We start from the raw sequence: 22223 nt of genomic DNA, 5'->3' as shown, positions 1-22223 counted from the left end.
GACACCGCTTTCGGTCAGTGTTACTTACGTCATTCAGGGGGGTGGTATTTTCATACCCCTGAGTGACATAACTTACATCAACTTAAGCGGTAGTGTAGATAATGCTTCATTCAGAGTATACCTGAAGTTCTACACGGAAATAATATAACCTGGTGCACAGAATGGTTAGGGGGTTATACAGGTAAGTGAGGTAAAGGGGAAGTACACAGTGATGTTATAAGCTCATTGTATTATGGTGCAGTAAATGGATTTGTAAACATATAGCTAGAGCTTGGTGTGGCTTTCTTTCTTTCTACATGTGTAAGCACTTCTGATATCTAGTGTGGCTATGCCATGTTTCCATGAAAAAGTTGGATGCATTTGAGGTGCATTTATTTGAGTTTAAGTTTGAGATTCTAAACCTACAAAAATTAGGAATTTTGAAAAGGAGAGGTCCAACAGCTAAGCGAGTCCCTTGCAGATCGATAATCAAATAAATGCACTGCATGCATTTGCAGGATGTTCCTTCCAAACATTCTGAGCTTGAGCCAATCACACACTTGCAATCAAGGCAAAGTCAGCACGCAACAAAATGTAAATTATGCTCTTTCCAAATACATTCATCAGGAAAGTCAGACCAAATGGTAACATTTCAGGAAAGTTATAAGCACTTGAAAATGTGGTCTTTGAATTAATGTGTCACATCAGCCATAGCCATATTTCTGCTACCACAGCCCCAGTACATTAGGGACAGATGCTGCTTGACTTGCTCATGTGATCAGTCCAACCCTAGCTAGTGGGACCACTCCTATGAGTATGGGGTTAATAACACAAGGAAGCTGGGAGTGAGCCTCCCACCCTAGGTAGACAGACGTGTGCTAGTGTAGACATTGCAGCTCAGACAGCCCCCCAGCTCAGACCCAGGGGGTCAGGTGGGCTTGAGAGGCCAACCCCAACCTCCACATGCTATGGACAATGGCAGAATAAGGAAGAGATGTAAGTAGTGCAAACTCCCAGTTCCCTGAACTAACCTTCCCACCCCTTGACAACCATAAGTGGAATTTCACTGTTTAATACTTCAACTACATCTTTAAGGTTTAGACAGTAAAAATCTCTTGGGAGTTAAACCAAATACAGTGACGGACTGCTTTGGACAGGGGCTCCTACGGCATAATGCTCAGGACTGCTTCCAGGCAGCAATGCTTAGAGTCTGCAAGAGATCCAGATGCTGCTACCCCTGAGGGACGTTCTGATGGAGAGAGATGTGCTTCTCCATCCTGTGTACAGTCAGGATGGTGCCCTGAACAAAGCGTGTGCACCTTCCTTCCCTCCCCCAGGGACTAAGCACCAATGACTGGGGCAGGGAAAACAGATCTCAAACTCACCTGACTCATCTTCTCTCTTTGCAGGGGCTACATCCGCCTGAGATTGCCTGTCCGATGTAGCAGAATGGCTCACCACTAACCCTCTCTGCTGGGTCTCGTCATGCAGTGTATCATACAATACTTGGCTGGCTAGGACAACATAAGGGCTCTCTATAACCTCTGCCACACTCTGTTCACTAGCTGTTCCACTGAGAGCAGAACTGGCTGCCACAGGAGGAGGACTCTCTGGTATCTTGCTCACAGTTTCTCCATTACCCAATGCCTGTTGTCCCACCAGTGAAGAGTTCTGAGCCACTACTATGTCCGTGCTCCTGTGGATGATCTGATGAGCAGCACTGATGTGTTTCCGCTGGAACTGCCTCACTGTACACAGAAAAGAGAGAGGATTTTCACTTGCAGCCATATTGGAAGAATTCTCTGCATGGACACCCACCCTCCCCCACTGCCCCAAAGGCAGCTCTCAGCTTACAGGAGCTATGAAAAAACCTGTCTCAGGAAAAATCACACCCTTCTGGTTTTGACTGATAGGATTCTACTGCCATCTAATAACAGCAAGCAACCTTGCGTTTTGCTTTGAAGGCAAGCTGTAGAAATGGAAAGAAAGTTCATATGGAGTGAACCGTGACTCCTGCGGGAGGGAACAGGACATGAAAGAGCACATAGAAGTCCTCAATACAATGAGAGATCCATTTGGAGAGGTATTGTCAAGAGAGGGCATGGCCCTGGCAGCTCTCTGCAATGGCGAGGAAGAGCCAGGGCAAGACCAGGAAGGCTTGGGTGCGTTGGAGATAAAAAGATAATGCCCGGTGGATGTTGAGAGAGTATAATGTGCACTCCCTGGGGGAGGCGTGTGGTTTAGGATAGACGATCGGGAGGTTAATGCACTGGTTGAGGTGGAATGGGGAGGCCATCTCGGGGAGGAGTTTGGGGTGAAGATGCCAGGAGACCTTGTCCTTGTGGAAGACAGAAAAGGAGGGGTCCGCAATCGTGGCTGCCAGCTCGCTAACTCACTGTGCAGAGGTGATGGCCACCAAAAAGGTCACCTTTGTGGAGAGATGGGTGAGGGAGCAGGTCACAAGGGGTTCAAAGGGTGGCTTAATGAGGGTGTAGAGGTCAAGGTTCAGGGCCCAAGAGAGAGTAGGTTTCTGCACAGAGGGGAAGGCCATGAAAGAAGCAGGTGGTAGTCGGGTGGGTGAAGATGGAAAACAGGAGGAAGGAAGGCATTGAGCATTGCCAGGTGGACATGGATGGAGGAGTGGGCAAGGCCTGACTTGCGGAGGTGAAGGAGGTAATCCAGGAGCATGGGGAATGGAGAAGAAGTCTAGGGGGTGGCGGTGCACCCATGCAGTGAAGCGGCGCCATTTAACCTGATAACGGGCTCTAGTGGACAGTTGTCTGCTGTGAGTGAGGCTGTCACACACGGGTCAGAGCATGCCCTGTCTACATGCAAGCCCCATCCAAATACCAAGCCATGAGGTGGAGAGGGCCTGGGTTGGGGTGCCACAGGTGGCTGTGCGCCTTTGTGAGGAGATTCGGGAGGCAGATTGGAGGGGGGTAAGTGGAAAGGCAAAGGAGATCTGTGAACAAATACTGGTGATGCCAGGAGGGGGCTATGAGAAAGACTATAGTATAATCCCGCTGCACCTTGTGCAGGACTTGTGGGAGCAGGGAGATGGGTGAGAAGGTGTAGTGTAGTTTGGTGGTGCAGGGAATGAGAGAGGGATCACCCTGTGAGCCAGGACCGAGGGCTCCTCTGGGGTAGAAGAACCTCCTGGACGAGGGCAAGCTAGTTGCCAAGGTGGCCCTCCAAGCCATGGTTGACACCACTGACACCACATCCCACTCTCTGGCATCCAGGGTGGTGCTGTGCCACAATTCATGGCTTCATTTCAGCTGTTTTCTGAAAGAGGTCCAGACTACCTTAGAGGATGTTCCCTTTGACAACTACAAGCTCTTCAGCAATAAAACGGATGAATTCCTCCACTCCCTTAAGGACTTCTGTGCCACCCTCCGCTCACTGGGCATCTATACCCCAGCCTTAATGGTAGGTGGCAGCAGTCGTCCTTTTGACCCTTTCCCCCCAACACCCACACACACAGCCCCCTCACTACTCTGCTGCTGCTACCTGTACCGTTTCCACCTTTCCGCAACGCCTGTCCAAAGGATGTAGGATGGCCACGAATTGGTTCTGGGGGTCCTGAACGTCTTCCACTTGCAGGCTGAGGGCTGCAGCCATACGATGAAGTAGGCCCTCGTATGGGGATGAGGGAGGAGCACATCATCTGGGGACAAAGATGCCCCAGTAGGGATTGGCGATGTGGCAATGCCCTGGGTTTCCGTATAGGCAGAGGGAGAGGCAGTGTGGGTCGAAGACCGTTGGTGATGTGGCAGAGACGGTACCCCGCAGTCCTGGTAAGGGTCCCAGTGGGGCCAGTTATACAGATCCGCAGGCATCACCAGTCCCCGAGGGTTATGGAACCATGTCGCGGCAGAGAGACTGTACACAGGTGGGTAGAGCTGGCACTGAGGGTTCAGGCTACAGGAACACAAAGGTGAGAAGGCATGTTCCAGCTCAGGGGACCTCTCCAAATTAGAAGACAGATTCGGTAAAGGCAGGGCTTGTGCAAGGTGTGGCGGTCCAGGAGCAGGAGAGGTTCAGTGGTCGACAGTGCCAGCGGAGACAGGCAGAGCGAAGCAGGATGCTGCCAGAGCAGGAGAGGTTCATCCGCCATAGATGGAAGCCTCACCGCGGCTGGAGAGCCAGAGCACTGAGGGGAACCAGCGTATGGCAGCATGAGCTCGGCCGCCGGCATCAAAGAGGACAAGCATCCCAGCATGCGTGGGACCAGGCGTGAAAGTCCGGATGGTCCTGGCCATGTTGACAGCTCAGGGGGTGAAGGCAGTGGGCCGTGCACCATGGCCAGAAGTGGCACTGGCGGGATGCAGTGATGTGTGGACTTAGGCTCCGTACGAGATTTCTTTGGAGGTGGAGCGGCTGGCTCGATGCGCAACTTCTCACCCAACCTGGCACAGCTCGGGGAGGCAATGCTGCATTTGGAGGTGGTTGCCATCAGGGAGTCACCCTTACACCCACGTCTGTGGTTCTCATGCACATGGTGGGGCTTCAGCAGTACCGCCGGCGCCACATGGGAAGGGCCCGGAGAAGCGCTCACTGTTGGCAACAGCCAGTGCTCCAGTTGATCTGTCAGCACTGGATCCAATTGCTCACGTGGGTGCACAGTCTCCTACATGAGGTGTTTGAGGAGGTGAAGTTCTCCAGCTTCCCGAGTTTGAGATGGGAAGAAGTGGCAGATGGAGCTATGGGCGACGATGTGAGCTTCGCTGAGGCAACAGAGACAGCATTGGTGTTCATCGCTCACAAAGGAAAGCGGGCATGAAGCACAGCTTTTAAAGCCAGCATGCTGGGGCATAGCTCTGGGATGGGGAGCACCCCGTGAGGGGAAAAAAGGGGAGACCTAACAAACAACGATGGACAACTATATACAACTAGAGGAAACTATTTACAGGAAAAAAGAGACAAAAAGTTCTCTTAGCAGGCTAAGAGCACTGAGGAACAGGGGGTTCAAACTCTGGCCATGCAGCAGTAAGAGGGAACTGGAATAGCGTCGACCCCAAAAGCCTCAGATGTACCACGTGGCCAACACATGTGCGGGTCAACAAACACCACTACTACAAACAGTTCCAGCTCTGGTGCATGGCACGCACATTTGGAATCCACATAGGGACCATCATTCGAAGAAGAATTCCAGACTCCATCAATTTCTACTTTCAACTGGAACATCCCCAGGATTCTGAACTTAGACTTGCCAGGCAGGTTGAAAAGGGGCAACAATATGCATCCTACTATTTTGTTTCTTTTTCGCCTCTGCTGAATATGGAGCACAGGTTTTCACTGAGTTACTTACAATGACATTCATATCTTTTTCTTGAGTGGTTATCTCTTGTGTTCTAAATTAAATGTACATTGCTAAAATATATCAATGAAAAGGTGGCTTTTTTACATTTAAGTCTAAAAAATAACTCATTGCCATAAATTTTGCTAATTGTAATTCTCTAATGCACAGATCTACTCTGAAAAGTGGCTATGTAAAAGTGGCCATATCTGATCCCTGGATGTAGCCGCAGACTTCAGTGACCATAACTGGTTTGTACTGACTACTCTGTTAGCTCTACAGAACCTATGCAGTTAAGAGAGGGAGCTATTCTAGCTCGTGCACCATCAACAGATTGTTTGCTAGGTCCTTAATTGTTATTGTTGGTGATACACAAGCCAGAAAGAAGCTAGCATGATTCTTAAATCCCAGAATGTGTTTGCAGGGCTTGTAGTTAGCAAATATTTATATTTTTAATCGGTAAACTGTGAGCACATTTGCTCTGGAATCAGAGAGAGACAATAAAACATAGAACCCTTATTATGCTATTTTTTACATTTGCTTTTCAAAGTCCATACATGCTTTATGGGGAGCGTGTCTGCAATCTTCTGAATGGGCCGGGCAAGAGAAGTCTCCTGATCAAGAACCGTCATTCCATCCTGATCATCATCATGACACATGGATTTCTAATGTCCTTCCATTCTCTGAACTATGGAGCCATAATATTCAGACTTGATTAAAACAATGCCCCCTCTACAATAGCATAAGATTTTCCACTGCAAACATGATGTCACGAAATCAATCATAAGACATTATATCTGTTCCTAGTTCTGGGCAAATTAGAAAGGAACAAAGACAAAGAGAAAGAAACACAATATAAGCTTCTTTGTACATTTTCTATTTGGATAAATTAACTACAGATTAGGGACTTTTGCAGTCAGTGGGAAATTGTTACATACTCAATAATTCAGACTAATTCGGTGCTATTCAAACACTTTTTTCAGTATATTCAAGGAACAATGGACTATTTCAGCTCTAGCGTAAGTAGGTGCAGCTCCATTGATTTCAGTGGAGTTATACCTGCTTACACTAGGGTTGAATTTGAGCCACTGTGCCTAAAAAGATTAGAGCACATAAATAGCAGTGTAATTTTTCAAGCTCAGCCTGGAACCTGGGCTTCAAGACTCTCCCCACTTTCCAGGTTTCAGAGCCCAGACTCCAGCCTGAGCCTGCACAACTACATTGCCATTTTTAGCCCCGCAGTGTGAACCCCACAAGTCCAAGTCAGTTGACCTGGGCTCTTACACTAGCTGTCATGGGTCTTTTTTTGCTGTGTAGACATATCCTCAGACTCTACAGAAACTCCTGGCAGATGGACCTTTCAGCCAATAAATCATAGTTTAAGAAGAGAACAAAGCTATTGGTCTCCTTACCTTTCTCCTTGACAGAGATTTTCTGTAATTCTGGTATCAGGAAACCATAAACCAGCTCTGCTACAATCTCTTCTGATTGCAGACGAGTTCGGCTATAGAACAAACACGGAGAGTGAAATTAACACTTATTACTTTACTTCCCACCACACCACTACCACACTCTGCTTAACATTTTAAAAAATTGTTTAACTATTTTGAAGTGAGTTTAGTGCTGGTGAAAGCAATTGTCAGCCAGGGAAAATGAAGGCCTCCGTTTACCCACAAAAATTGGTACACAGCCATGATCCTAAGAGCATCCCCATGCCAGAAGGCAAGGGACTTCCTGGTATCTAGCACTGAATTTCAGCTGACCTGATCAGCTCAGTGTACCCCAACTCATTATTGTTATAATCTGTATCTAAAAGATGTCATGTAACATGTCACCAGAAAACTAATAACTCGCTGATCATTAATATTCTTGCATGATATAGCTATGGTCAACCCTCAAAGAATTATACAGATGTGCTGGAATTATGACTAAAATGTGCTTAAATCAGGCATGTCAGGGGAGTTAAAAAACATTTTTTTCCAAAGGAATGCGGTTCTGCCTGCTTGAATGTGTTTCCCCTTTAAATTGTGCAAAGTGTGACCAAAGGCAAAGAAAAGCACATTTGCATACCCGGTAAACAAAGCCATTAGAAGATCAGGTGGGGAAAAAGTATTCACTTAACAATGTCAACAAGGGATGGAGACTGCACTCCCAGGATACCCTCCTGCCTCTTAAAGCATGGTCAATGAACTTTGAGATATATACTTTTCAAAGGTTTACTGGAGAGGGGAAAAGAACCCCTAAAGTTATCCTTCCCCTGAGGAGACAAGGAAAACCAGCACCTTGGACTCTGTGGGTATCCTGACTCAGAGCTAGTCAGCCGCTGTTAGAAAAGGAATACTGGGGAAGAAACTACCTTAAACAAAGATAGTAGCTTGTTATGTTAGGACTTAGCCATCAGAAAGCATATTTTTACTTGTTTGTTTGCAGGGGCGGCAGGTTTGTATAATTTTTGGTGGTGCCCAGAACAGGTCCAAGTCCTGCCCCCCCACACCTGCCTTGTAAGCCAATATATATTTTTTAAAATAATGTAAAAATGGACTGGAAACAGTAAACGTTTAACAGTTTCCCTATATTGCATAATGTGGGGCGGTGTGGGGGAATGAGGGGTTTGGGGTGTGGAAGGGATTCAGGGGTAGGGCAGAGGGTTGGGGTGCCTGGGTGAGGGCTGCGGGTGGGACTGGGGATGAGGGGTTCACGGTGCAGGAGGGGGCTCAGGGCTGGGGCAGAGGGTTGGGGCGTGGGGGGATGAGGGCTCTGGCTGGGAGTGAGGGCTCTGGGGTGGGGCTGGGGATGAGGGATTTGGGGTGTGGGAGGGGGCTCAGGGCTAGGGCAGAGGTTTGGGGTGCAGGGGGGAGGGCTCTGGCGCTGAGGAGCTTGGGATGCAGGCAGTCTGCCCTGGAGCTGGGGCCAGAGAGGAGGACTTCACGGTCCCCCCAGCCCTCTCCCCGCTGGCAGCAGCGAGCTCCAGGGGAGGGGTCCCCCTTTGCCCCCCAGCAGCACACTCACCTGGCACTGTCACTGCATGTGCTCCTAGGGGCTAGGTCCCTCTCAGGTGCAGGAAGCCCCCTCGCCTCCCCTGTGGTGGGTCCCGGAGAGGGGAGGGCTGTCTCTCCTCCCTCCGCAGGCGCGGCTGTGCCACCACCTCAGCCTGCCGCTGGTGCCGCTCCCTTTTGTAGCTGGCAGTGGCTGGCAAGGGAGTGCAGCACAGAGCAGCAGGGCACCCGCCCGCTGCCCAGGGCGCAGGCAGGGACTTTCTGGGGAAGGTACGCGGGGGCGGCAGGCGGGGCTGGGGGAGAGACTGAGCACTGAACATTGGTGGAGCAGGGCCCCGGGTCCTGAATTTGCTGGAGCCTCGGCACCACGGTCCCATATAACTCGCTGCCCCTGTTTGTTTGTAATGCTTCTATCTTTATCCTTTATACTTGCACTCACTTATAACCTCTCTTTTTTGATTGAATAAACTTGTTTTACTTTTTATCTGCACTGGGGTTCTCAAACTTCAGTGCATCTCAACCCCCTTCTGACAATAAAAATTACTATACAACCCCAGGAGTGGGGACTGAAGTCTGAGCCCGCTTGAGCTCTGCCACCCTGGTGGATGCCAAAGCTGAAGACCAAGGGCTTCAGCCCTAGGCAGGTGGCCTGTAACCTGAGCCCCGCTGCCCAGGGCTAAAGCTCTGAGGCTTGGGCTTGGGCTTGGGCCCTGGTCCCCAGCAAGTCTAAGCCAGCCCTTGTAACTCCATTAAAATGGGGTCGCAACCCACTCTGGGGTCCTGACCCACAGTTTGAGAACTGCTGATCTATACAAACCCAGTGCTTCGATTGAATTGAAGTGGTTAACTCAGTCAAGATAACATCTGCTGTTGTTATCTCTTTAAAGCAGTAGCCAACTTAACTTCTGTTAGTTTTCCAGGAGAGGGCTGGAATGGATACAGCAGGGAGACAGTTTTAGGGAAAATTGGGGGTTGCCAGGGTGTGACCTGCATGCTTATACGCTGGCTGTTGGCATCTGGGCTGTGCACCAGAGCATTTAAGGCACCCAGAATTGCAGGGCAGGTGGTGACACAACCCTTATTGGTCCGGGTTGAACCCAGAAATGTCACAACAGCCCTGGCTATATACCCCTATACTGACCTGTTGATGTGTGTTACTTCTGCACTGGAGAGAGTCTCTCTACAGTGAAAGGATCGCAAAGTCTGTCAGTTTAGCCTTTGGGTCCTTGCTGAATTGGCCAATTTCTTCCTTTTTGTAACTTCATTTTTGGCTAGTCCCAGTGCCATCTTCCATGCCACATCTCAGGTCAGAGTTCCTCCTTGGGGGGCTACCAACCAGTCCAGGGGCTGAATACATTATCTGCACTAGCAGAATGTTAAAGACCCGGGGAAAACTATGTGGCTATACAATGCACAGCTGCTTTGCCATTGGGATGGGTTCTGTGTCACTGTATTTTTAAGGCTAAACACCAAAAGGGGTTGGAGAGACTGAACTGGAGGCATGGCAGCTCCTAAAAGACAGTCACTTCTGAGGCAAAGCTGAACACCATACTGAGGTTTTCCGCAACATGATAAACTCAGCTCAGACCTACATAAGGAGCAGCCAATATGGCCAACCTCATTAAGATTAGCAGTTTCTTTAAAAAAACCTTGTTTTGACTTCTGAATGAAAGGTGGGTTTATTTCTAGGAGGCTCCTGTGTCTGTTGTATTTCCTTTAAAGCCCATCTGCTCTAAACACTTTTAAGCCTTAGAGGACAGGCCAGTTTCCAGATTAAAGGACACCTGCATATTAGCTGTTTTCTATGGCTGGGGTTTTCAAAGGAATACAAGGAAGTTAGGTGGACAGCTTCCATGGAATTTCCACAAGGTGTGGGTGTCTAACTCCCTTGCATGCCTTTGAAAATCCTAGTGTAAAGGCTTTGTGGGGGGACATTGGGAAACTCTCATCTTGTGGTCAGGGCACATCAGCACAGTTGCCGGGAATAGGTCCTACCTCGCCACATCTGAGCTTGACTGGGAACCACCATATCTGCACATTTTTAGGAGTTGTTGTTACATACTTGGCTGAGCCTCCCTAGTGGATGAAAACTGCAGCATGTCTATGCAGCGTTATGAATAGTATTACCCCACCCGCGGTGCCAGACCTAGACTATAAACTTAGCTAGCCAGCCAGGGTCTGAATTGTGCAAAGCAGTGTCTAACTGTGCTTTGTCCACTCCAGGACATACCGGCTTTCCATTTCATAAGCAATGTCATTGATTTCCACAGCCACCTTCTGAATCTCTTCCCTGGCTTGTTCTTCAGCTGTGCTCTCCATGCTGTTCAGGATAACATCTTCCAGGTAAGAATCAACAGTACTCTGGTGTACTTTAACCACCTGAAACAAGCATCAAGATGTCTCTCTTACTCAAGATACAAAATGTTCATTGCTGTGTAGTACCCACTTGCTGGGACTGTCTGTGGGGAGAGGCAAAGACCATGGTGTATCAGCTGAGACTCGCCACTTAATCTGGACTATCTGAGGGCGATTGATTTAGAAGGCATGTTCAGTCTATGAGAAGTTGTCTTAGGATACATGTCTACACTGCACATGGAAGCGTGCTTTCCAGCTCAGACAGACAGACACACACTAGTTCTGCTCAAGCTAGCATGCTAAAAATAGCAGCGTAGCCGGGGTAGCACAGGTAGTGGCTCAGGATAGCCGCCTGAGTACAAACCTGCCCAGTCTCCCAGGATATGTAACTCAGGCAACTTGCCGAAGATACACTGCCAAATTGTGAAGCTGCCATTTTTAGCACACTAGCTTGAGCACGCTTCCAGCTGCAGTGGAGACGAATCCATAGTGTGAGGTGTGACTCTCTACACCCCAGGGGAGCACCCTGTAACCCCCATATTCATCATTTGTATATAATTGTGATATTACATACAAAGCATGCCTTGTAAGAGATCACAGAAAAAATTATGAGCTACTGGAACCCATTGTTCTATCTATCTATCTATCTATCTATCTATCTATATAATGCATATGAAGTTATGAGAACTGTGTTGTATGGTTTTCATTAAAATATGCTGTGGGTTTGGAAAGTGCCCAGATACTAGATCCCCAAAGACAGTAACCAGGGAGATAACCAATGCCTAGGCAGGCATTGAACAACCATCAACAGCCATTGTCTAGCAAGGGAGCTACATAACAATGCAATGACTCACTTGCCCAACGCCACACCAGGAGAATTGCTCAACCTTGCCTGGTGGTGACCCAGTAATGCCTACCAGACATACCTGGACTTGTGTTGTCCAAGCACCTGGACGAAGGGTATAAAACAGAACACAGACCCTTGCTTGGCCTTTCTCCTCCGCACACCTATGCTGCAAGCAACAAGGTCACTCAGGAGACTGAAGACTCCAACAGAGGAGACAGGCCCAGGTTTCAAGGGTGAAACCCATGTACTATGAACTGCAATATCCAGTGCGGTGAGAAAAACTGCTTAATCTAGATGTTGCCCAGTCTACTAGGGTTGAAAGTTTAGACTGCCTGCTTATATTTTATTGTCTTTGGTAACTATCTCTGACGTTTAGTCTATCACTTATATCTATCTATAATCTCCTTCCTTAGAAGTTTTTAAGGTCAGGCTTGACAAAGCCCTGGCTGGGATGATTTAGTTGGGGATTGGTCCTGCTTTGAGCAGCGGGTTGGACTAGATGACCTCCTGAAGTCCCTTCCAACCCTGATATTCTATGATTCTATCTTCTGTAATCAATAAACTTGTTTGTTTATCTTTACCAGTGAGTTTCCTTGAAGTGCTTGGTAAATTGGCTCAGATTTACAAAGGCTAGTGTATATCCATTTTCCATTGATGAAGTGGTGAACCAATTAATAAACTTGCATTGCTCAAGAAAGGATCTTGAGCAATGCAAGATGGTATATTCCTGAGGTACATGGCTGGGAGCTGGGTGGGATTTGACTGTTGCCTTTCTCTGTGTGATCCATGAGTGGCTCTGGGAGCATTCATGCAATCTAGCGGGGTGTGGGGCTCCCCATGCAGTTGTGCTGAGTGATAACAATGCATGGAAGGGTTTACTGCTTGTCACTGGCAAAGCACTGTGAGAGACAATCCAGGCTGAAGAGTTAAGGGGGCACAGCAGTCCCACAGTCCTAGGCTGCACCCCAGGGATCCCGTCACATGAGGATTCCTTTTCTAATGGCCTTTTCCTGGGGAACTAGTTGTACAGAAACAAGTACAGAAAATGACCTGTGCCAAAGGCAAAACTCTGATCTTCTACGTTTCCTATTTCCTGTACAATGTGCTAGCTCCATTAACTGAATACCAAACACCAACTCATTTCACATAGTCCTCTGAACAGCTGGCAAATAACACCTTACAGCATCAGGGCAGTTTAGATGTGATTAGAACTACCATGGCTTCAATAAATTAATCTTCTTGTAGTCACTTGAATTCTGAAGCAAAATACTTTATCAAAACAACGTGGAACAGAAGCAGGATGAACACACTGGATTTCTTATAATGCATTTAGTTCAGATGTTCCCAGACCATGATCTGCCCAGCACTTGGTAGTGGTCTGCACAGAGATGGTTTATCATACTGTGTTGGCTTTCATCATTTCGAGCTCACTGGGAAGGGTGACATGAGGCGAGTGACAGGGAGATTAGGGGAGAACAGGAGCCTCTGAACCCCATGTTCTCCTCCAGTGCGTGTGCCACGATCCTGGGGGGATGTCTCTCTTAGGGGAGTGAGTCTAAGCCTCTCTCCCTACCTCTGTGTGTGCACCAGCATCTGGGGGACCCAACTGCATTCAGTGGAAAATAATGAAGTCGTAGAGGTAGGTAGTACTGAAGTTGAAGAAGACAGCTATAGCGATGATGGTACTGAGGTCACAGACAGGCTTATGTCCTGTGCGGAAGCCAATACCACAGATGGTACCAAAGCAGTTGCTGATGAATAGCTGTAGATTCATATGACACTCTCATTATTGAGGTAGGAATCAATGAAGATGGCAGTACCAGTAGCGTCTCTGAAAGTGGGTACTGAATGTATAGGCTGGGACTGAACAGATGGTCCCAGTTGCTCCAACAGTGATGAGTCCAGTACCGGGAGGTATAATGGTCCTTCGCAGTCGTAAAGGCCAGCAACATGTCAGGCACCGAGAGAGGAGGCAACATTTCAGCTGATGCCTCAGGAGACAATGCAGAAGGTGCAATCTCAATGGTACTGAGACTATCAGTACCAGAGTCAACAGCACTGTCTCATATGGTACTGGAGATTGCCCCTTGCAGCTTGTTGACTTCGTACTGGAGAACTTATGCTTGTGCTTCAGGGTGGAAGATTCAGAGATTCCCAGGCCAGAAGGGACCACTGAGATCATCTAGTCTGACTTACTGTATATTACAGGACATAGAACTTCCCCAAAATAACTGCTAGAGCAGATCTTTTAGAAAAAACATTCAATCTTGATTTAAGTTCCCAGTGATTGAGGATCCACCACGACCCTTGGTAAATTGTTCCAATGGTTAATTACTCTCACAGTTTAAAAATTACACATTACTTTCTGTATGAATTTGTCTAGCTTCATCTTCCAGCCATCGGATTGTTATACCTTTCTCAGTTAGATTGAAGAGCCCATTACTAAATATTTGTTCCCCAGGTAGGTATTACAGACTGTAATCAAGTCACCCCTTAGCCTTGTCTTTGTTAAGCTAAATAGTCTATACTATAAGGCAGTGGTTCTCAAATTTTTGTACTGGTGACCCCTTTCACACAGCAAGCCTCTGAGTGCGACCCCCCTTATAAATTAAAAACAATTTTTATATATTTAACACCATTATAAATGCTGGAGGCAAAGCAGGGTTTGGGGTGGAGGCCGGCGGCTTGCGACTCCCCATGTAATAACCTCGTGACCCCTTGAGGAGTCCCAACCCCCAGTTTGATAACCCCTGCTATAAGGCATGTTCTCTAATCCTGTAGTCATTCTCATGGCTCTTCTCTGAACTCTCTCCAATTTATCAACATCATTCCTGAATTTGACACAGTATTCCAGCAGCAGTTGCAGCACTGCCAAACATACAGGTAAAATAACCTCTCTCCTCCTATTCAAGATTTCCCTGTTTATGCATCCAAGGATTGCATTAGCTTTTTTGGCCTCAGCATTGCACTGGGAGCTCATGTTCAGCTGATTATTCACCATGATTCCCAAATCTTTTTCAGGTGATGAAGGGAGGATTTCTTGTCTTCTGAAAAACCCCTGTAACCCAACCGATCTGGGGAAGGAGATAAACATTTCTCCTCACCAAAGCTTTTGTGAGAGGTTTTAGGCTGAAGAGGAAGAGCAATTGTGGTTGAAGGTATCTCAGATTTCTAAGCAGCTGAGTCCTCAGATGCTGAGGAAGATCTCATCACCTACTTAAGATGGTGCTCCCTCAGGCAACACACTCTGTTTCTTTTATGGGAGGGGAAGGATAAGCAGATAGAGCACTTGTATTGGAATGCCCCTCTCCCAAACAAAACAAACAGCTAGAATGTCTGTCACATCATTAGCAGGCACAGTCACTTTACAAGTGCTACACAGAATCCAGGACATTTCTGCGTAATTAATACAGACAAAAGAGCAATAAAAGAAAAAATTCCCTTAAGGGGATGGTACTACTACTAACAACTATGACTATTTACAAAAAGCTAGTGAAAAACACTTTGTGAAGATAAAATAAGTTTCTAAGAAGAAATGGGGAGCTCCAACTTTTGCCATGGATGATAAGAAGGATCTGAGAGGGAGGTGGAGCAGCTCTGCCTTTTACACCCTTGGGCCCCAGCGCAAGGATATGCAGGGCACACCTCCACCCCACCAGTACTGCAACCAAAACTCTCTGACCTGAGTGTACTGAAGGCACACACACCTACAGTGGAATGGACATGTGCATGAGCATTCAAAGGAGAACCTCTAGTTTAAAACATCCTGACAGCAAACAGACCCAATGCTTTGACCCTGCAGGATTACTTATGACAGAGCATTAGCCTTGCAGATGATCCAGGAAGAGCCACAGCTGGGAGGAGGATAGAGGAGCTATGTGTTTCAGGGGTCTAGAGACCTAGACTAATTCACGACACAGTCAAAAGACTGAGGACTTGCCTACATGTAAAATGTTACAGTGTAGACACTACCTATGATGACAGAAGGCCTTCTCCCACTGGTATAGGTCAGGGGTGGGCAAACTTTTTGGGCTGAGAGCCACATCTGGGTGGGGAAATTGTATGCAGGGCAGGGTATTGGGGGTGCGGGAGGGAGGGCGGGGCGTGGGGGGAGGTGCGGTATGCAGGAACAGGCAAGGGATTGGGGCAGAGGAGGGGTGCGGGGTGTATGAGGGGGCTCAGGTGCAGGAGGGGTGTGGACTGCGGGAGGAAGCTCAGGGCAGCAGGTTGGGGTGCAGGAGGGGTGTGAGGTGCAGGCAGGGGGCTCAGGGCAGGGAGTTGGGGGGCAGGGTGCAGGAGGGGTTCGGGCTCCAGCCCGGCGCCGCTTATCTAAAGTGGCTCCGGGGTGGCAGCGGTGCGCACTGGGGCCAGGGCAGGCTCCCTGCATGCCTGCCCTGGCCCCACGCCGCACCTGTCCAGGAAGTGGCTGGCACCTCGTCCCTACGCGGCCCCTGGGGGAGGGAGGCACAGGGCTCTGTGTGCTGCCCTTGCCACACCTCCAGGTACCTCCCTCGAAGCTCCCATTGGCCATAGTTCCCCGTTCCCGGCCAATGGGAGCTGCAGGGGGCGGTGACTAGAGGCAAGGGCAATGCACGGAGCCCTCTGTGCTCCCCCCCAGCCTCCCGGGGCTCCAGGTATGTGGTGCTGGCCGCTTCTGAGAGTGGTGCGGGGCCTGCAGCACCACAGGGGGGGCAATCCGGCAGGCCCGATCCAAAGCCCTGACAGGGCAGATCTGGCCCATGGGCTGTAGTTTGCCCACTCCTGGTATAGGTAATCCAGCTCCCCAAGAGGCAGTAACTAGGTCAATAGAAGAATTCTGTCTCCTCCACTTACCTGTTTGAAGATCTCATCTTCTTCCCGCCGGCGCCTCTCTTCTACCTGGCGGCGTCCACTCTCTTCTGCTTCCCGGATGCGCCGTTGCCTCTCAGCCAGCATGGCAAAAGCATGGATCTTCCTTTCTTCCTGAAGCCTCACCAGCTCTTTGGACAGGAAATCGAACATGTTCACTAATACCCTTCCTTCTATCCGAGCCAAGTGGTTCTCAACCAGTGAAAGCTTAACACAAAAACAAACAAGAATTGTATTAAATACCGTGAAGAATGCAAGTCCCTTTCTCATAGAACCACCACAGGCACATGAAAGAGCACAAACCCCTACTCACACACAAGGCATAAGGCTAATTTATGTGTTCTGCATTTTTCTTTTAAAAACAGTGGACTTGATTCTGGGCTCTGCCATGGCCTCTGTACGCAGGCTCTGCAGAACTAATCAGTTGGGAATGCTTCTGGGGAATTCCCGGTTGCTGAAGGACCACAGAAACGGTCCTATGCTGCCCACTTTGCAGCCCTTGGCCTAGAGGGTTGGCCAGAGTGCACCGTACACCAGCTATTCTGGGCTGCTGAGACAATGCATAGATTGTCATTGCATCAGAGAGTAAATCACAACAGCTTTTCAGGCTACTCTCACTTAGACTGGGGATTGCTCCTTTTCTCAGACCCAGAATGTGGGAGATACAAAAGATGCATAAAACCACCTTCAGCAGTGCTTCCCCCTCATTTCTGTGCTGAGTTTAGTTGAGCCAGAATGAAGAATCAGGACCAGTAGTCGCAAATACAGCTTCTACCTGGGATTCAGAAAGTCAAATCTATGTCTTTATAGGTCAGATGTGTTCCAGAATAAATTGTTTAGAGGGCTGCACAATCACAAGTGCAAATAAATGTCTAACACTTCAGAGGATGCAAAATGTTTGTTTTGTACTATTTGTGACACCTTGGAACCCCAATATTCATCACTATCATGTAATTAGGATATGTTTTGTACAAAGCATGCCTTGTGAGGTATCATTCTAAAAGTCGTGATCTGTTACACAATAATATCTCATTGGATTGTATGTGCCATCATCGAACGTGAAATTATGAAGTTTGGCTACGTATGTGTTACTGAAACATGTTGTGAAGCTGAAAACACTCACAAGCAGCCTTTCAGGTGCAACAGTAAAAAGGCCAAACAATGTTAATGGCTCATTGAGGAAATGCACACCATCACAAGGATTACCCCAGGAACTGTGTACAACAGAAACCTCTCAGAGATAGCACTGTTTGACCCAGGTCACAGCAAGAGAGCTTTCCAGCAAGTGGGAAGAAGATATAAAAGGGGGACAATAGCATCATGATGGTACCTCACTTTTGCTACAACAACACACCTGAAAACACTTGAGGGGCAAGGACTGAACTGTGGGAAGTGATGATCCCAGGCTAGAGAGATTTTTAGCCTGTGTATGAAAACCTGGGAAAGCCAAGGCAACTTGTGCCTTAAGAATCTGCCAGCCTGTTTATTGAAAAAGGTGAGAATTTGCAAATGTATATTGTACCTATCTAGTGTGTTAAGCTCAGTTTGCGGTTTTGTTCATATACTAAGGTAATCTACTCCTCATGGTTTTTGCTGATACAGACTAACATGGCTACCACTCTGAAACCTGCTTTGATATGTTTCAGAGTAACAGCCATGTTAGTCTGTATTCGCAAAAAGAAAAGGCGTACGCCTTTTCTTTCTGCTTTGATATGTTTGCTATATTTATAATCACTTAAAATCTATCTTTTGTAGTTATTAAACTTGTTTTGTCTACAACCAGTGTGTGTGGAAATTATAACTTGGGACAGAAAGCTGTTACATCTCTCTCTCTCCACATTGAGGGAGGGGGTGAATTTTATGAGCTTATGCTGTACAGTTCCCTGTGCAGTGCAAGATGGTGTAATTTTGGGTTTACACTCCAGAGAGGGGGTGCGTGCCTTAGCAAGTGGGAGGTGCCTTAGCTGAGCCTTCCCAGCAGAGCTGATCTCAGCATGTGTGTGTATGAAGCTGCAGCTTGGTGTGTCCCTGTCTGTGTGTCTCCTGGTGAAAGAGAAAGCTTGGAGAGCGTGGCAACTTATCACAGCCCCACAGTGTGAAACGGAGCTCAGGCGGGCTCAGTGATACCCCTCTTCCAAGTGGCACCTCATGGGGAACCCATCACACTAGTCTCTTGCTGGGACCATCTGTAGGGACAGACAAAGACCTTTCCTCTCTCATCTGAACACTGGAGTGTAGCAAGATATAATTACTATACTTTGCCTCACTCGCAACTTTCATCCAAGGACCTCACAACGCTTTATAAACATTAATTAATAAAACCTCACAATGCCCCTTGAAGCGATGTAGGTCTTATCCCATTTTACAATTGGGGAAACTGAGGCACAAAGGTGCAGTGACTTGCTGAGGTCATATAGGGAGCCTGATTCTCTACTGTTTTATATATTGTGTTGTCATTTATACCTGTGCAAGATAAGTGTAATATGCTTGCAGATCCAAATCGTAGTGATTTACACTCACTTCACCTCTGAAGCAAACACCACAAGATTCCTGGTAGTGGAAACCAGATCCAGGAAATCTGTGACAGAGCTGGGAATAGAGCCCAAGTCTCCTTAACCACCTTCCACCCCCCTAACCCTAATCACATTGTTTTATGGGATTTGTGAGGATGATTGTGCTCTGGCAATGTAATGATATTGTGTAAGCTCATTATCTCCAGTATGGACTACACGGCAATAAGTTTAGGCAAAAAGCATTTTCTGAAGCTGGTTCAGATGTTGTGCCATTGTTGCAATGTCTCAGCAGGCAGTGGAATGTGCCTGTTATAAACTCAAGTAAACAAAACAAAACAATCCTGACTAGCAGCCAGTAATAAACAGGCTTTCCTGTGTTATGTACCAGTTTCCAAGACACTACACATTTCCAAACCAGCATCCAACAGAATGTTAAAATGTCACTGTAACACAGAGATGGAACTGAAAGTGTTCCTCTCGTGCCCCAGATGCTGTGAGGATGATGGAGGGAAGAGGATTTAATCTTCCCACTATACCAGCAGATGATATGGGACTACCATGAACCACTTCTCCTTAATACTTGGTTTTTGCTATACGTAAGGATTTCCTGGGCAGGATAGAGATACTGCTGAAGACATTCCAAGATTAATGTTCTATCAGAATTTTGCCTTAAGTCAACACTCCCTCAAAACATATGTGATCATACCCCTCTGTCCAAACTGATTACAGTCCTAGCTGCAGAATCACAAGTAGTTTTATCCTCCCTATGTAGAATGCCTTGGGAAGTACTACCTGACAAAGTCAGTTTTAAACCATGATCCGCTGACATATAAAATGGCCAAAACAGCCTCCTAAAAATGAGAGTTGCTAATAGGTTTCTGAAATATGCACACAAATATAAAAATATTCAACAGGCTTTTAGGTCAGTTGGGGAGTTTTCCTTTTAAGAAGATATAATTTAGGAAGGAGGACATTCACAAAACAGTACTGCTGTCATTAACTGTACTGCATAATGCACATCTCAGAAGGATCTTTACCCATGTAAATTTGTTCTATTTTCCCTTAAAGAAACGTACATGAAACTTACTACAAAGTTGTAGGTGAACCCTTTGCATGTGTTAATTAAAAGTTAAAAGCCCTGAGATTGGGAGAATTGTAGTCTCTCTTCCTCAGGTCCTGGGAAAGCAAAGCAAGGGGTGGAGGAAATGCCAGCAGGGTTAGTTCAGATTCCACAATGAGATTTCCAGATATAGTGATCTGTTTGATCTCATCTTCACCCTTTGATCTCTTTCTCTCCAAATGTCATTCTGGACACTGAATTGACCCGCTGCTGGTATCTCCTCTATGCCTTGGCTCTGCTTTCCCAGGGCTTGAGGAAGAGACACTTCAAGTCTCCAAATCTCCGGGCTTTTAAATTTCATTTTTCCTTAGTTCAATAAAAGGGACTGTTCACCTACACCCCCGTGGTGTTGTGTGTGTGTTATGCCTAGTGTCCTACACTTCTGCCCTCTGCACATGAAGCAGCATCTAGAAATACTGAAATGCTAGAAAGTCACTGCTCTGCTAAGAGGTTGGAAGTGAATAGAACGAGACTGAATGTGTCAAATCTCAAATAGATTCTGGCCAGCTGAAGAGGTCCAGGCCTATTTCTCTCTGGGAAAGGGGGACAGCGACTGCTTTAGCAAATTGACTCCACTGCTGGGGCACCATAAGGCCATTCACCTAGTATTAGTTGGTGGGTAAACCTTTCATGGCTATTTCTGCACAGCAGAGGCAGCTGAGAGGGTGTGAAGTTACAAGGGGATGGGATGCCTAAAACTAAGGGTACGTCTACACTTGAAGCTGGGGAAGTGAATCGCAAGTTGAAGAGACATACCTGCGCTAGCTCTGATCAATCTAACATACTAAAAATAGAATGTGCCCATGGCAGCATGAGCCGCAAGAGGGACTAGCTTCCCCAAGTACATAGGTAGCCTCTCTGAGGGGCAATCACTCAGGGCAGCTACTCCTCCTGCCACTCATGCTGCCATGGCTACATTCTACTTTTAGCATGCTAGCTCAATCAGAACTAGCACAAGCATGCCTCCTCAAGCTGGGAATCACACCCCCAGCTCCACATGTAGATGTACCCTAAGTATAATGACACAAAATCTGTTCAGCAAAATGGCTTACTGAGGAGGTGACATGCATGCCTCACTATACTAACTGAAGGAAAGGCCTAACTAACTGCAGAGAAGTCAGCTGACATCAACCATGTGGATCATAATCTGGATGGACTGAGGCTTTCATGATGAGGCACATTTTTCATGAACTGAGAGACCTGGAAATTGAAGTCCTCTGTTTACCTACAAAGCACGTACAGCATGGGCGGCAGCTATGCAAGCTTCTCAGGATGGAACCCATTATAGCAATAACAGAACACTTCAGTGCCCATGTCCATTCAGTCCTTTCCCTCAGCAAGGAAGCCAGTTTTTGTCACCTGTGATGGATTCTGCAACGTGGACAACACATTCACTTTCTATAAATACGTTGGTATCGTTACAAGAAAAAACAGACATTTAAAAAGGGATGGAGGAATGGATGAGTGGTGGGGGGTGTTATCCTCTTTATCTTAATAGCCAAACCTTGTGCTCATGCAAGTCGCGTTGTCGCTGTAAGGCCAGCGTTACTTGCTTCTCTGCCTTCTTAAGCAGATTCCCATCCTCCTGAAGCGCGTGAGTGGTGCGCAGTTCCCGAATCAGTTCCAATCGCTTCTCCTTCCCTTCAAACATCTTTCACATAAAATGAACAGCCATGGGAATAAACAGAAGATAAAATCTGAGAGTTTTGCAAACAGAAAATATCCTTTTCCTCCAAAGTTGGAGTCAGCTGTTTCCCATACCAGTTCTCTGTCTGTAGCACGTGGATCTTTGAGGAAAATCTCTGATGCTATTGACAGGAAACCGAACTGACTGTAATGAATCCAAGGCCATATTCAGACACACACCATAGTTGTTAGCTAAACCCCACATGTGCTGGATGAAGGACCTAACTCAGGTCCTTCTGCTCCAGAGAACAGACAGGTCTCTATTACTTACTCAAAGGAGAACCTCCATTATCTTTCAGTTGCATTAAGACCTACCCAGCCTTCTAGTCACTGGAGGGCATGACAAATAAACTTAGCAGATCTTTGTATACCCAGAAGGGGTTAGAGTTAAACACTTGCTGGACTGGACTTTAAATTGCTGGCAGAATTGCCAACCCCATCAATTAAAAAATCAGATGTTCCCCCCTGCTCTCCCCCCCCGCCCCCCCCCCCCAAAGATTTCTTATGATGTTTAAAAGCCAAATATCATTTCTTTAGTCAGTCTACTGATTTTTGAGCTCGAAGACTGACTCTCTTGCCT

At 47.3% G+C, this 22223-nt stretch overlaps 1 protein-coding gene across 1 annotated transcript in view; it reads right to left on the bottom strand.

Annotated features, from left to right (window-relative positions):
• Nucleotides 1-381: 381 nt before the first annotated feature.
• The window catches only part of CFAP91 (cilia and flagella associated protein 91), a 53574-nt gene continuing 31732 nt past the window's right edge, over nt 382-22223 (bottom strand). Inside the window, exons 13-18 of the mRNA XM_077818392.1 lie at nt 21462-21608; nt 16310-16531; nt 10505-10653; nt 6691-6782; nt 1365-1727; nt 382-401 (exon numbers count right to left, since the gene is read on the bottom strand). Coding sequence (XP_077674518.1) covers nt 382-401; nt 1365-1727; nt 6691-6782; nt 10505-10653; nt 16310-16531; nt 21462-21608 — 993 coding nt within the window. The remainder of the gene's footprint in view (nt 402-1364; nt 1728-6690; nt 6783-10504; nt 10654-16309; nt 16532-21461; nt 21609-22223) is intronic.

Source organism: Eretmochelys imbricata, chromosome 1 (genome assembly GCF_965152235.1).
Source record: "Eretmochelys imbricata isolate rEreImb1 chromosome 1, rEreImb1.hap1, whole genome shotgun sequence".
Taxonomy (NCBI): domain Eukaryota; kingdom Metazoa; phylum Chordata; order Testudines; family Cheloniidae; genus Eretmochelys; species Eretmochelys imbricata.
This window is presented reverse-complemented; position numbering and strand designations above follow the sequence as displayed.